This window comes from Xyrauchen texanus, chromosome 6 (genome assembly GCF_025860055.1).
Source record: "Xyrauchen texanus isolate HMW12.3.18 chromosome 6, RBS_HiC_50CHRs, whole genome shotgun sequence".
NCBI classification, from domain to species: domain Eukaryota; kingdom Metazoa; phylum Chordata; class Actinopteri; order Cypriniformes; family Catostomidae; genus Xyrauchen; species Xyrauchen texanus.
The window spans coordinates 2,831,650-2,847,671 of NC_068281.1; the positions used below are offsets into that span (position 1 = coordinate 2,831,650).

Below are 16,022 nucleotides of genomic sequence, written 5' to 3' on the forward strand. Positions count from 1 at the left end.
ATCCGGGTGATGGAGGACGAATCTAAGTTGCCTCCACATCTGAGACCGTCAATCCGCGCATCTTATCACATGATTTATAGAGCGTGCTACCGCAGAGACCTAGCGTGTGCGTGTGGAGGCTTCACGCGGCATCCACGCACAACTGACCACGCGCCTCACCGAGGCACATTATAGCACCCACAGGAGGTTAACCCAACGTGACTCTACCCACCCTAGCAACCAGGCCAACTGGTTGCTTAGGAAGCCTGACTGGAGTCTCTCAGCACGCCCTGGATTCGAACTTGCGACTCCAGATGTGGAAGTCAGCGTCCTTACTTACTGAGCTACTCATGCCCCCAATAAAACACATTTTTAGGTTATCGATCTTTTCCACAACTTATTTATCATATCTTATATGTCAAATATTTGACAAGCAGACGATTTCTCTATTTGCTCTCTATTTAATCTCACTGCAGTGTGTGCGAAACAATTGAGATTTTAAAGAGATCTCATTTGTGATCTTTCTTTTCTACGGTTTGTTTGTTAACTGATTCAGTGACAGATTAAAAGCCACTTGCAAATAATGACATGTGCACCATGATCTTGAATAGGTTTTTTTTTACAGAAGATGAAGACATGTTTTCCCAAAAAGACACCCTTTAGCCAGAAAGAGGGCACCGAAATGGGGGAGTTCTCTATAAATAGACGTCTGTGAAAACATCTGCTGTGTTAGGGTGACTTTTCTGCAATAGCCTTTGGTCACAGCACTACGTCCTGGTTTGAGACCAGCTGTCATGGGCCCTTGCAGCCAGTGGGTGGTCATCATTGTAAATTATGTCTGAAAATGCCAATGTGTATGTGACCATGACAAATATTGTACAAGCTTGCCTCACTCGGTTAGGCCTTGAGCCAAGTGGTTTCTAATGAAAACCAGACAAAAAGGAATGGCCCGAAAACTATAAAAACAAAACACTGCAGAGACACATACCTTCCACTAGAGGACAATGACCCTCTACTGCCAAACCATAACTACTGTTTTCATAACCCAGCAGGCAAAAAACAGTTACTTTTGTTCAAAACCACAAATGCGAAGATGACATCTGACTTTTTAACTTTAACCCCAGAGGAATGTAGAATATGGGATAGTGTTGAATTTATGTTTTCAGCTTTTTGAATGACAAATCCTCATTTTTAAAGCAACAAGCCACTGAATGCTGTATGTTACAAGGATTTTATCATGCAAAAGGGGTGTTTACCCCATTAATGACGGTAAAATCAGTGTAACACACAGCCTAGAGAGGCTTATTACTTTTATAAAAGAGCAACAATATGATAAAAAATACTTGTGTCAATCAATTGTTACATTTATGAAAATAAAGTAGGGCTGCACAATTAATAAAAACAGAAATAACATATTTTTGCCGCTGTTGAGTATTCTAACTAATCTCAGACATGTCCGTTGAACAATGAAACTAAATCAGAGGCTATTAAATGAGTCTACTGTATAATCCTCTCAGTAATGATGAAAACCGAACTTTTAAAAGTTTTAAAAAGGTCATCCCTTGGGTACTTGCTTTATGTTTCACATCTGTTCACGGTGGCACAGGACAAGTACTCTACAGAAGCTTTACAATTATTTAAGATATTTTTTTTGCATGTTGTGCAGCTCACTTGCAAAGTAGACTGTAAATACACAGCAAATGAGCAACCCGACAAAACTAGAATGATTTGGCACTGGCATGGTGTGAATAACTATTCATTGTATACATATATTTATATGTATTTTTTTTTATTTTATTTAAGGTACATCTGTAGGCTACATCTACTTATTCATGCAATTATCTAATCAGCCCATCGTGTGGCAGCAGTGCAATGTATAAAATCATGCAAATATGGGTCAGAAACTCCAGCTAATGTGAAATGATAAATTCAGTTGCAATTGTGACATATAAAGTTGCATTTGTGATATATACATTTGCAACTGTGATATATAAAGTTGCAATTGTGATATATACATTTGCAACTGTGATATATAAAGTTGCAATTGTGATATATACATTTGCAACTGTGATATATAAAGTTGCAATTGTGATATATACATTTGCAACTGTGATATATAAAGTTGCAATTGTGATATATACATTTGCAACTGTGACATATACATTTGCAACTGTGATATATAAAGTTGCAATTGTGATATATACATTTGCAACTGTGATATATAAAGTTGCAATTGTGATATATACATTTGCAACTGTGATATATAAAGTTGCAATTGTGATATATAAAGTTGCAATTGTGACATATAAAGTTGCAATTGTGATATATAAAGTTGCAATTGTGATATATAAAGTTAAAACTGTGATATATACATTTGCAACTGTGATATATAAAGTTGCAACTGTGATATATAAAGTTGCAATTGTGACATATAAAGTTGCAATTGTGATATATACATTTGCAACTGTGATATATACATTTGCAACTGTGATATATAAAGTTGCAACTGTGATATATACATTTGCAACTGTGATATATAAAGTTGCAATTGTGATATATAAAGTTGCAACTGTGATATATACATTTGCAACTGTGATATATAAAGTTGCAATTGTGACATATAAAGTTGCAATTGTGATATATACATTTGCAACTGTGATATATACATTTGCAACTGTGATATATAAAGTTGCAACTGTGATATATACATTTGCAATTGTGATATATAAAGTTGCAACTGTGATATATAAAGTTGCAACTGTGATATATAAAGTTACAATTGTGATATATAAAGTTGCAATTTTGAGAAATAAAGTTGCAACTGTGAAATATAAAGTTGCAATTGTGATATAAAAATTTGCAATTATGAGAAATAAAGTTGCATTTGATATATAGTTGCAACTGTGATATATAAAGTTGCAATTGTGATATATAAAGTTGCAATTATGAGAAATAAAGTTGCATTTAATATATAAAGTTGCAACTTTGATATATAAAGTTGCAACTGTGATATATAAAGTTGCAATTGTGATATGTAAAGTTGCAATTGTGATATATAAAGTTGCAATTATGAGAAATAAAGTGGCATTTAATATATAAAGTTGCAACTGTGATATATAAAGTTGCATTTGTGATATATAAAGTTGCATTTGTGATATATAAAGTTGCAATTGTGATATATAAAGTTGCAATTATGAGAAATAAAGTTGCATTTGTGATATATAAAGTTGCAATTATGAGAAATAAAGTTGCATTTGTGATATATAAAGTTGCAATTGTGATAAATAAAGCTAAAATTGTGATATATAAATTTGCAATTGTGATATATAAAGTTGCAATGGTGATAAATAAAGTTCTCCTTCTGTCGCTCTCTCCATGTTGTGTCAGAGAAGCGACACTAGGGGTCTCTCTTGAGTGCCGATATTCACCTCTGAACTATGAAAAAAGGCCAATGAGAGTTGGCAACCAGTATTTGCATGTCCCGCCCCCGGACATACGGGTATTTAAGCGGCTCAAATACGGGAGTTCATTCAGAAAATTTCTTCGGAGCCGATGGTCGTGTCTGCAACTGCTGAGTGTACACACCGAGTCGCCTCACAGCCAGTCAGCTGACCCTCTTGCGATGGAAGCTGATGAGCTCGCCGCGACATCGGAGGGCGCGGCATCTGATGCTGACGACTCCCCTGGGCTGCCGCCTTCGGGCCTGCACGCCCAGGCTGAGGCTGACGCACAGATGTCCGACATGCTTTCCCGGGCAGCCAACAGCGTGGGCTTGGATTGGAACCCTCCATCCTCCCCACAGCCATCACGGCTGGATGACTGGTTCCTGGGGTCTGCGTGCCGCTCACAGCCTCGCCACCCCGCTTCCGTTTTTCACGGAAGTGCATGACGAACTGACGTCTTCGTGGAGAGCACCCCTCTCCACTCGTCACACCGCCACAGGCTCATCCGCCCTCGCCACCCTCGACGGCGGAGCGCGCCACGGGTATGCGGCGATTCCCCAGGTGGATAGGGCGGTTGCGATCCATCTATGCCCCGGTACCCCCACCACCTGGCGAGGTTGCCCCGTACTCCCTTCCCGGACCTGTAGAGCAACCTCCTCGCTGACACCGAAGGCCTACAGCGCCACCGGACGCGCCGCTTCCGCCCTGCATGCCATGGCTCTCCTGCAGGTCCACCAAGCCAAGGCACTTCGCAACATGCACAGGGGTCGCCCTGATCCCGACACGCTGCAGGAACTGCACTCAGCGACCGACCTCGCCCTGAGAGCGACTAAGGTCACAGCGCAAGCGCTCGGGCAGGTGATGGCCACGCTAGTGGTCCAGGAACGTCAACTGTGACTGAACATGGTCGAGATGCGTGAAGCCGACAAGACTCGCTTCCTCAACGCCCCTGTTTCCCAGTTCGGCCTCTTCGGCGACACCGTCGAGGACTTTGCCCAGCAGTTCTCCGCGGTAAAGAAGCAGACGGAGGCCATCTCTCACATCATGCCTCGCCGCAAGCCTGCCGCCACGGCCCATGCCCCGTCTGCTCGCCGAGGGCGTCCTCCCGCGGCCAGAAGACAAGCTCCTGCTCCGTCTCAACCCGGGCCCAGCTCTCAGCCCCGGCGTCGAGCAAACCGCGGGAAGCGCACGCACCCTGTCTCACGGACCCCCTCGAGGACCCGGAAGGCTCCCAGGCACTCCTGAGACAACGCACCCAGAGTCCAAGAAGTTACCTCCGGAGGGGGTAAGACCGCTCCGCCCCCGGTGGAGGGCCGGAGGAGAATCCTTTGTTTTTCATTTGCCGCACTCCTTAACGGGGCTGCGGTACCCAAATTCTCAATAAAAGAGCTATTTCCTTTGTCTCTGGGGCATATGGCTCGCAAATGCCGTTCTCACGGCACTCTGCTTTCAGGCCTCAACAGTCCCGGCTCCATGGACGCGGTGTTCCCGCCTTCAGCCCCACGACTGTTCCCCGGCCGGCCGATTCCGACGAGTCCAGAGGACGCCAGCATCAGACCTCCTCCTCAGTCATGAACCCGCCCCCTGCTGGGTGCGCGGAGCAAGGTAAGTGCTTTGAGTTTATTCTCAGCACCAGAGCCTCGGGACGCCACGTTGCCTCCCGACGCCACGTTACCTGTTCCGCGACTGCTGCGAAGCCCCGCCGGATACGTCCAAAAACCCGTCCCTTTGGTGCCCCTAGCACGGAGTTTAGAGGCGTGGCTTTCACTGCCCAACCCGTCACGCTGGCTGCACCGGACCATTCGACTTCGGTTACGCAATTCAGTTTGCCAGGTCTCCGCCCCCTTCTTGAGCGTACATTTTTCCGCAGTACACGGCCAACATGCCCATTCCCTGCGCGAAGAAATCGCCTCCATTCTATTAAAGGATGCGATAGAGCCTGTCCCTCCAACCGAAACGAAGAAGGGTTTCTACAGCCCTTACTTTGTTGTACACAAGAAAGGCGGCGGCTTACGACCGATCTTGGACCTGCGAGTTTTCAATCGGACCTTGTCCAAACTCCCGTTCAAAATGCTCACCCAGAAACAAATTCTATCTGCCGTCCGGCATCTAGATTGGTTCGCAGCGGTAGACCTGAAGGACGCGTACTTCCACATCTCAATTTATATTGATATATAAAAGTGGTGTTTTGGAGCTTGGTTTGAGTGATCATAATATGGTATATGTATTTAGGAAATTAAAGAGAGAGGCTATAAGTCATCATAATACATTAAAAATTAGATCGCTTAAAATATATAGTCCACAAATTTTTGTTTAAGAACTTAGCAAGGCTAATTGGAAAGAAGTGATGCAGTTTGATGATGTGGATATAGTTTGGGACGGGTTTAAAAAGAGATTTGTGCAAGTTCTGAATAAAGTTGCACCTTGCAAAGAAATAAGAATCAAACAAAGAACAGAACCCTGGATGACAGATAGTATTTTAAAAGATATCAAGGAACGCAATAATAGTTTAAAATCTTTCAAAAAAGATGGAAATAATGATAATTATAACAAATTTAAACGTAAAAGAAATGAGATAAGATGCAAGATTAAAGAGGCTAAAAAAATGTTTTTGACAAATGAAATTAGTGAAGCTAAACAAGACTCTAAAAAACTATGGAGAATCTTGAGTGGTTTAGGCTATCGGCAAAAGGTTAAAAGTAAAGATTCAAGAATCTGTCTCAAAATTAATGGTCAATTGATGACAGATCAGAAAAAGGTAGCAAATTGTTTTAATGAGTTTTTTACTACGGTGGGCGAAAATTTAGTAAAAGAGCTTCCAGCACAATCAGACTTATATGATGATAATTTGGTTAAAGAATATTATGATAATTGTGGTGTTGCCTTAGGAGGTTTTTCATTTAATAAAGTAAAAGAGATGACAGTTTATAAGAAACTAAGTGAATTGAAGAGCAATAAAGCCACAGGGTTGGATAATATTCCGGCTAAGTTTATTAAAGACACTGCTAATTTTATAACTCCTATGGTTACTCATATTTTAAATCTCTCTATTTGCCAGAATAAGGTAACGGCTGAATTTAAACAAGCTACATTTTTTCCCCTTTATAAAAAAGGGAGTAGGCTAGAGTGTAATAATTATAGGCCTGTGTCAATCCTGTCTTCGTTATCTAAAATTTTAGAAAAAATATTATTTGACCAAATTGAAGAATATATTTCCAAATTTAATATTTTATATGAATTTCAGTCTGGTTTTAGAAGGATGCACTCCACAGAGACAACTATTCTATATTTGACGGATTATATAAAGAAAGGAATAGATAAAGGTAAATTAAGTGGGATGGTGTTGCTCGATTTACGAAAAACCTTCGACACAGTTGACCATAGTATTCTGTTGTTAAAATTAAATGCTATGGGTTTCGACTCCAATTCATGTAAATGGATCAAATCCTATCTTACAAATAGGTGTCAAATGGTCGATATAAATGGAGTGTGCTCAGACTCTTTGCCGATCTCTTGTGGAGTACCACAAGGTAGTGTATTAGGGCCCTTACTTTTTTTAATTTATATAAATGATTTAAAGATGGCCTGTTCTAGCCACTTATCTTTATATGCGGATGATGCCATAATAATAGTTACTGATGAAAATAAAGAAACAATAGAAAACAAGTTAAGAAGAGAAATTGTAGAAGTGTCCAATTGGTGTTTTCAAAATAAGCTATTTTAAAAAGTTGCAACTGTGATATATAAAGTTGCAATTACAAGAAATAAAGTTGCAACTGTGATTTATAAAGTTGCAATTACAAGAATTAAAGTTGCATTTGTGATATATAAAGTTGCAATTACAAGAAATAAAGTTGCATTTGCGATATATAAAGTTGCAATTACAAGAATTAAAGTTGCATTTGTGATATATAAAGTTGCAATTACAAGAAATAAAGTTGCAATTACGAGAAATAAAGTTGCAATTGTGATATATAAAGTTGCAATTGTGATATATAAAGTTGCAATTGTGATATATAAAGTTGCAATTACGATAAATAAAGTTGCAACTGTGATTATATAAAGTTGCATTTGTGATATATAAAGTTGCAATTATGAGAAATAAAGTTGCAACTGTGATTATATAAAGTTGCAATTGTGATATATAAAGTTGCAATTATGAGAAATAAATTGCAACTGTGATTATATAAAGTTGCAATTGTGATATATAAAGTTGCAATTATGAGAAATAAAGTTGCAACTGTGATTATATACAGTTGCAATTGTGATATATAAAGTTGCAATTATGAGAAATAAAGTTGCAACTGTGATATATAAAGTTGCAGCTGTGATATATAAAGTTGCAATTACGAGAAATAAAGTTGCAACTGTGATTATTTAAAGTTGCAACTGTGATATATAAAGTTGCAATTATGAGAAATAAAGTTGCAACTGTGATATATAAAGTTGCAATTACGAGAAATAAAGTTGCAACTGTGATTATTTAAAGTTGCAACTGTGATATATAAAGTTGCAATTACGAGAAATAAAGTTGCAACTGTGATTATATAAAGTTGCAACTGTGATATATAAAGTTGCAATTATGAGAAATAAAGTTGCAACTGTGATATATAAAGTTGCAATTATGAGAAATAAAGTTGCAACTGTGATTATATAAAGTTGCAATTGTGATATATAAAGTTGCAATTATGAGAAATAAAGTTGCAACTGTGATTATATAAAGTTGCATTTATGAGAAATAAAGTTGCAACTGTGATTATATAAAGTTGCACTTGTGATATATAAAGTTGCAATTACGAGAAATAAAGTTGCAACTGTGATTATTTAAAGTTGCAATTGTGATATATAAAGTTGCAATTACGAGAAATAAAGTTGCAACTGTGATTATATAAAGTTGCAACTGTGATATATAAAGTTGCAATTATGAGAAATAAAGTTGCAACTGTGATATATAAAGTTGCAATTATGAGAAATAAAGTTGCAATTGTGATTATATAAAGTTGCAATTGTGATATATAAAGTTGCAATTACGAGAAATAAAGTTGCAACTGTGATTATATAAAGTTGCAACTGTGATATATAAAGTTGCAATTACGAGAAATAAAGTTGCAATTGTGATTATATAAAGTTGCAATTGTGATATATAAAGTTGCAATTACGAGAAATAAAGTTGCAACTGTGATTATATAAAGTTGCAACTGTGATATATAAAGTTGCAACTGTGATATATAAAGTTGCAATTACGAGAAATAATGTTGCAACTGTGATTATATAAAGTTGCAATTGTGATATATAAAGTTGCAACTGTGATATATAAAGTTGCAATTATGAGAAATAAAGTTGCAATTGTGATTATATAAAGTTGCAATTGTGATTATATAAAGTTGCAATTGTGATATATGAAGTTGCAATTATGAGAAATAAAGTTGCAACTGTGATTATATAAAGTTGCAACTGTGATATATAAAGTTGCAATTACGAGAAATAAAGTTGCAACTGTGATTATTTAAAGTTGCAATTGTGATATATAAAGTTGCAATTACGAGAAATAAAGTTGCAACTGTGATTATATAAAGTTGCAACTGTGATATATAAAGTTGCAATTATGAGAAATAAAGTTGCAACTGTGATATATAAAGTTGCAATTATGAGAAATAAAGTTGCAACTGTGATATATAAAGTTGCAATTGTGATATATAAAGTTGCAATTACGAGAAATAAAGTTGCAACTGTGATTATATAAAGTTGCAACTGTGATATATAAAGTTGCAATTATGAGAAATAAAGTTGCAACTGTGATATATAAAGTTGCAATTATGAGAAATAAAGTTGCAACTGTGATATATAAAGTTGCAATTATGAGAAATAAAGTTGCAACTGTGATATATAAAGTTGCAATTACGAGAAATAAAGTTGCAACTGTGATTATATAAAGTTGCAACTGTGATATATAAAGTTGCAATTATGAGAAATAAAGTTGCAACTGTGATATATAAAGTTGCAATTATGAGAAATAAAGTTGCAACTGTGATATATAAAGTTGCAATTACGAGAAATAAAGTTGCAACTGTGATTATATAAAGTTGCAACTGTGATATATAAAGTTGCAATTATGAGAAATAAAGTTGCAACTGCGATATATAAAGTTGCAATTATGAGAAATAAATTTGCAACTGTGATATATAAAGTTGCAATTACGAGAAATAAAGTTGCAACTGTGATTATATAAAGTTGCAACTGTGATATATAAAGTTGCAATTATGAGAAATAAAGTTGCAACTGCGATATATAAAGTTGCAATTATGAGAAATAAATTTGCAACTGCGATATATAAAGTTGCAATTATGAGAAATAAAGTTGCAACTGTGATATATAAAGTTGCAATTATGAGAAATAAAGTTGCAACTGTGATTATATAAAGTTGCATTTGTGATATATAAAGTTGCAATTATGAGAAATAAAGTTGCAACTGTGATTATATAAAGTTGCAATTGTGATATATAAAGTTGCAATTACGAGAAATAAAGTTGCAACTGTGATTATATAAAGTTGCAACTGTGATATATAAAGTTGCAATTATGAGAAATAAAGTTGCAACTGTGATTATATAAAGTTGCAATTGTGATATATAAAGTTGCAATTACGAGAAATAAAGTTGCAACTGTGATTATTTAAAGTTGCAATTGTGATATATAAAGTTGCAATTACGAGAAATAAAGTTGCAACTGTGATTATATAAAGTTGCAACTGTGATATATAAAGTTGCAATTATGAGAAATAAAGTTGCAACTGTGATTATATAAAGTTGCAATTGTGATATATAAAGTTGCAATTACGATAAATAAAGTTGCAACTGTGATTATATAAAGTTGCAATTGTGATATATAAAGTTGCAATTATGAGAAATAAAGTTGCAACTGTGATTATATAAAGTTGCAATTGTGATATATAAAGTTGCAATTACGAGAAATAAAGTTGCAACTGTGATTATATAAAGTTGCAACTGTGATATATAAAGTTGCAATTACGAGAAATAAAGTTGCAACTGTGATTATATAAAGTTGCAATTGTGATATATAAAGTTGCAATTACGAGAAATAAAGTTGCAACTGTGATTATATAAAGTTGCATTTGTGATATATAAAGTTGCAATTATGAGAAATAAAGTTGCAACTGTGATTATATAAAGTTGCAACTGTGATATATAAAGTTGCAATTACGAGAAATAAAGTTGCAACTGTGATTATATAAAGTTGCAACTGTGATATATAAAGTTGCAATTATGAGAAATAAAGTTGCAACTGTGATTATATAAAGTTGCAATTGTGATATATAAAGTTGCAATTACGATAAATAAAGTTGCAACTGTGATATATAAAGTTGCAATTGTGATATATAAAGTTGCAATTATGAGAAATAAAGTTGCAACTGTGATTATATAAAGTTGCAATTGTGATATATAAAGTTGCAATTACGAGAAATAAAGTTGCAACTGATTATATAAAGTTGCAACTGTGATATATAAAGTTGCAATTACGATAAATAAAGTTGCAACTGTGATTATATAAAGTTGCAACTGTGATATATAAAGTTGCAATTACGAGAAATAAAGTTGCAACTGTGATTATATAAAGTTGCAACTGTGATATATAAAGTTGCAATTACGAGAAATAAAGTTGCAACTGTGATTATATAAAGTTGCAACTGTGATATATAAAGTTGCAATTACGAGAAATAAATTGCAACTGTGATTATATAAAGTTGCAACTGTGATATATAAAGTTGCAATTATGAGAAATAAAGTTGCAACTGTGATATATAAAGTTGCAATTATGAGAAATAAAGTTGCAACTGTGATATATAAAGTTGCAATAACGAGAAATAAAGTTGCATTTGTGATATATAAAGTTGCAATTATGAGAAATCACAAATATGAGCAATAAAGTAGCAATTACAAGAAATTTGGTTGCTTTGCAAGATATAAAGTTACAGTTTAAATAAAAATTAAGTTGGTTTGATCAAGGCAACATAAATGTTGGATGATAAAAGTCATCCCCCACTCCCCAAACTCAACCTTCACTCTCAGTTCTGAGAAGAGGGAATGTGTTAGGGAAGAGCTTCGAAACTGTACAGCGTTTAACACCCTTCATCTGCCCCCAGGGTGAACAACAAAGCTCGGCGTAATCGGAGGAAACAACTGCAGCATATCGATACCATGTTAGCATGAGGAGCATATGGAGGACATCTTTCATGACGCATAGTTAGCCGTATCAACTCTGAGTCATTGTGTCTTCATCGCAAATGGTGCAGTCTCTATTTTCAAGGAAATTATTCAATATTGCTCCATGTTTTTCTTTTCTGGGAAATAATAACTAGAACAAAACACCGGGATGTTGTCGAATATAACACAAAGGGAGGTTTTTCCCGAAACACACGTCTAATAAGACATATTTGGCCTGTTGTTACTAGCATTAACGTTTCAGAAGTGGGCCCTTTTGGGAAATAAAACCATTAGAAGTAAGATTTCTCTTTCCTATGGGTATACAGTATATTTGATTATTTGTGTTTAGCAATGGTGTGTAGCGTCCACTTACCCTGAGATTCGTCACCAAGTGGCATGCGGGACAAGTCCCTGTGAACGAAAATGTATGTGTGCCAATATTGGACTGTGCGTGTGACATCTGTGAGTCTATACGTTTTTGTCTAAGGGTGTATTTGTTGGTATGTTGTCCTCTTTAATGATGGTAGGACAACTTTGTTTTGTGTCCTTAAACTATGGTGGAGGAGAGTGTCTTGTGTTTTCCTGGGTAGGGGGGTGTCCTTAATTTGACCTGTCCATTCTGGGGGTATGGTGGAGGTCTTTGGGTTTTATTCGAAGGAGGTCCGTGGTTTTCCAGTTGCCCTTTGTGATGTTGGGGTTTGACTTTATATGTTCGGTGTGGAAGGCAGGTGCCATTGGCCTTGTTCTTTATGCTTTGCATTTCTGAGTTCTGTTTCCCAACTTTGCTGTCTTTATCTTCAAGGGTAGCCAATTGAGTAGGGGATGGACTCGAGTTATTTCTCATGGGCGGTGGACTGTCAATGAGAATTGCATTCACAGAAACAGGGCTGTGTGCGACAGAGGAACAGGAAGTCCTTGTTTTAGTGTCATTTTGCACTCCATTCCTCTGCGACGCTTCCTGTTCAGCATTTGAGTGGTGGACTATAGCCACAACACTAGTCCGACTGCTTCGGCGTCTGCCATCTTGAGCGATTCCATTGGCTGGACTTGGGTCTTCTTCGGTAAGGTCAATGTTTGATGTCAGAATATCGATCTGTTGGACTACCTACACAGACACAGAGTGATTATAACATAGTTAAAGGAAAAGTTCTGTCTCCATTAACTCGCACTTATGTCATTACAAACTAACAATCTGTCAAGCTCCCAAAGGATGCCAAAAATGCCATGAATGAATGTAGTCCTTATGACATGGGCTCCAGATTTCAAGTCTTCTAAAGTCATACAAGTCATCAGCTTTCTCTGAGAGATCACTTAAAACACTTTTTTACAGTGAAAAATTATATTATATTCAACAAGACAAATATATTTAATTTCACTGTAAATATAGTTAAATAAAACATGTACTAAGTACATATACTTCTACTGTAAACAATTATTAACATTTTGTAATTTTTACTATTAACAATTTAAATTGATTTGTTAAACAAGAGCTAAAAAACAGTACTGTCTCTTTAAGAAAACCAGCCGTTCTTTAAAGAGCATCTGTAAATTCACAAAAGCATATTCAGTTCTGGTGGGTTGGTATATTAACATTATTGTGAACTGTAAAATATGCAGGCACCATAATGACATCCCATAATGCCTGAAACATAGGCGCTGTATTATTTACAGTGAATATCTTGCAACCTCAGCTGCCATTTTTTTTACTTTAAATTTAACAGGATTTTTTGTATTATTACTATTATTTTACAATGTTTCTTTGCTCTACATCCTATTTATATTTATAGTGTAAATTATGTGTCAATGTGTCTAGGCGATATGTGAAAAAATGAGGTTCCCCCACTGTCGCTCGCTCTACGTTGTGTCAGAGAAGCGACACTAGGGGTCTCTCTTGAGCGCCGATATTCACCTCTGATCTATGAAAAAAGGCCAATGAGAAGTTGGCAGCCAGTATTTGCATATCCCGCCCCCGGACATATGGGTATTTAAGCGGCGCAAATACGGGAGTTCATTCAGGATTTTTCTGAGGAACCGGAAATGGTCCGGCCACAACAGTGGCTCGGCTCAGCGACGTGGCGGGGAAGACACAACGTCTCGTTCCCTCCATCGGAGAACGGAGGTTATGTACGTAACCTAGACATTCCCCTTCTGTCGCTCTCTCTACGTTGTGTCAGAGAGAGACCCCTAGTGTCGCTTCTCTGACACAACATCTCATTATGTGCTTGCATTGTTAAAACAAATTATAATAAAGAGCTGCACGAATGTTCTGCAAAAAACTCATACTGGTTTGGACCGACACGGGGGTGAGTAAATGATGTCAGAATTTTCATGTAAAAATGTAAAATGACACTTTGTCTTTAAACTTGGTTCTAAACAATCCTCACAGGTAAACGTAAATCACATGCAAAGATAAATATATCCACTGACATCATCCCCTTTTTGCACAACAGTCATTTTTCTAAGGCATTTAATGGAGGTCTTGATGCATCCATTGATACATATCTAAATAATTCAATTAATGTGTTTCATCCCGCACAGTCCATTATTACTAATGTCAGTCTACATATTTAAAGGGATCTTTAGGTATCTTAAGATCTCTATGCTCTTTGTAATAGCCCTTTCCCTTTCAGATCACATAATACTCCTCTTCACTTGAACATACTTTCAACCTCCCCTGAATGAACCGCCATTACTTTTTTCTCAGATGTGTATTTTGGGTCATAGTTGTTGGGTTCTGGAGGGATTCAGCAGATGCTTGCTTTTGCTGTTTGTCAGAACGGATTCAATTGAAGATGTTTGCGAAGAACACACAGATATTATATTTCAACTTTCCAATCCACAATCTCTCTTCAGAGTCCTGACGCTTATTAAAATCCCATCGCAAACACACGAAACCCCAAATCACTGACAAACCTCGTTATAGTAACGTTTCCTCATGGCTCATTTGTTTATACCTCCTCAAATAGAAAAGTACAGCACCGAGAAAACTAATTTCCCCAGTGGGAAGCATTGTCGTTAATTGGCTTTAATTTGAGATCTTGAATTACAACAAACACTATTGGGTTATTCCATATCAAATCAACCAAACTTCCTATGGTTAAATTTGACATTTTAATACATTTCTGAAGAAAGAAAAACATAAATGATGGTGATAAAAGCTAAAATATTGAATGCCATGGATCAATATTTACTAAGTTATCCATTATTATGTAGAGGGGGCTCAAAATGCTCATTTCCGCCTATGATTTTCGAGCAAAACTAGAGGTCAAAAGATAACTTTAGAAAGGTGGCAGCATCATGATTTCATGTTTACACAGAGATAAGTAGATCTATTACTAAAATTAGTTCATTTCAGCACCACTTGTTGCATTATACGCCAATGACGTGAGTCCAAAAATGGGAAAAGGTCATTTTTCGTGATGTTTTTCTAAAGTTTGAGTGTCTATAACAACAGACTTGTTACAGATATCTAAATATCCTTTAAGATTCAGGATCAGAACAAAGTTTTAATTTTGCATCTTCATTTTTAAGCCCCAATAGGGTTCAACCCCAGAGATATTGGGCTCTAAATGTGGTAAAAACATGATAAAAAGTCTGTTTTGAGCTCTAGTTGGTACGACCTTATTTGTTTCATATGTCGCATTTACCGTTTCACAATCTGATCTGACCCTCCTCACCTCTTTCATCTCCAACTGGACCTGTTTGAGACCACCCAGCACTTCTTCGAGATCTGTAACCACTTGCTTGATCTGTTCTCGTACTGTTTCTGGGCTCTTCCTCTTGTTGCCATGGTTCTCCAGATCCACGCCCACCTGAGAAGTCCCTGTTTCCTGCTGTGCTTCGTTTACCTTCAGCATGAGCCCATGAGCCCTGGAGCGCCCTAGTTTGCTTGGGGGCACCTCCGTTGGGAAAAAAGCCACCTGTCCAGAGTTTGGCCCATTATAGTGAGCCTTAATAGGACTTGATTGTGTACTTGTCTCCGTTGAGCTGAATCCATGTCGCTCTTCAGGACGCTGGAAAGACACTCGTCTCCTCGGACAGTGTCCATTGTATGTGAATAACTTAACGTTGTCCCTTTGGGGCTGCCGCTCTGAGACGTACAGCGCCTTTCTGTTGTGACCTCCGACCTTTAGGTGTGGTGGAACATGGCTTCCAATGAATTGGTGTAGCGGCAACTCCGGATAATACCACCGTTGGACACATCCGCATTCTTGCTGTATCTCTCTCACACAGGCGCAAGGGGCTTGCGGAGAGTTCAACGGCCCATCCCACCAGGTATAGCATGGATGCCGAATCTCCTCGACGTAAACCTGTCGTGGCGGAGACGTGCCGCAAGATCCCGTCCTTTCCGATCTGTCATCAGCAATCCCCAACTCCTT

General features: G+C 37.2%; 1 protein-coding gene across 1 annotated transcript in view; it reads right to left on the minus strand.

The window, feature by feature from the left end:
- Positions 1-16,022, minus strand: part of LOC127645787 (uncharacterized) — a 31,262-nt gene that overhangs the window by 14,408 nt on the left and 832 nt on the right. The window contains exons 1-2 of the mRNA XM_052129464.1: positions 15,321-16,022; positions 12,017-12,748 (exon numbers count right to left, since the gene is read on the minus strand). The exon at positions 15,321-16,022 is cut by the window's right edge and continues 832 nt beyond it. Of these exons, the coding sequence (XP_051985424.1) occupies positions 12,191-12,748; positions 15,321-16,022 (1,260 nt within the window). The 3' untranslated portion in view covers positions 12,017-12,190. The remainder of the gene's footprint in view (positions 1-12,016; positions 12,749-15,320) is intronic.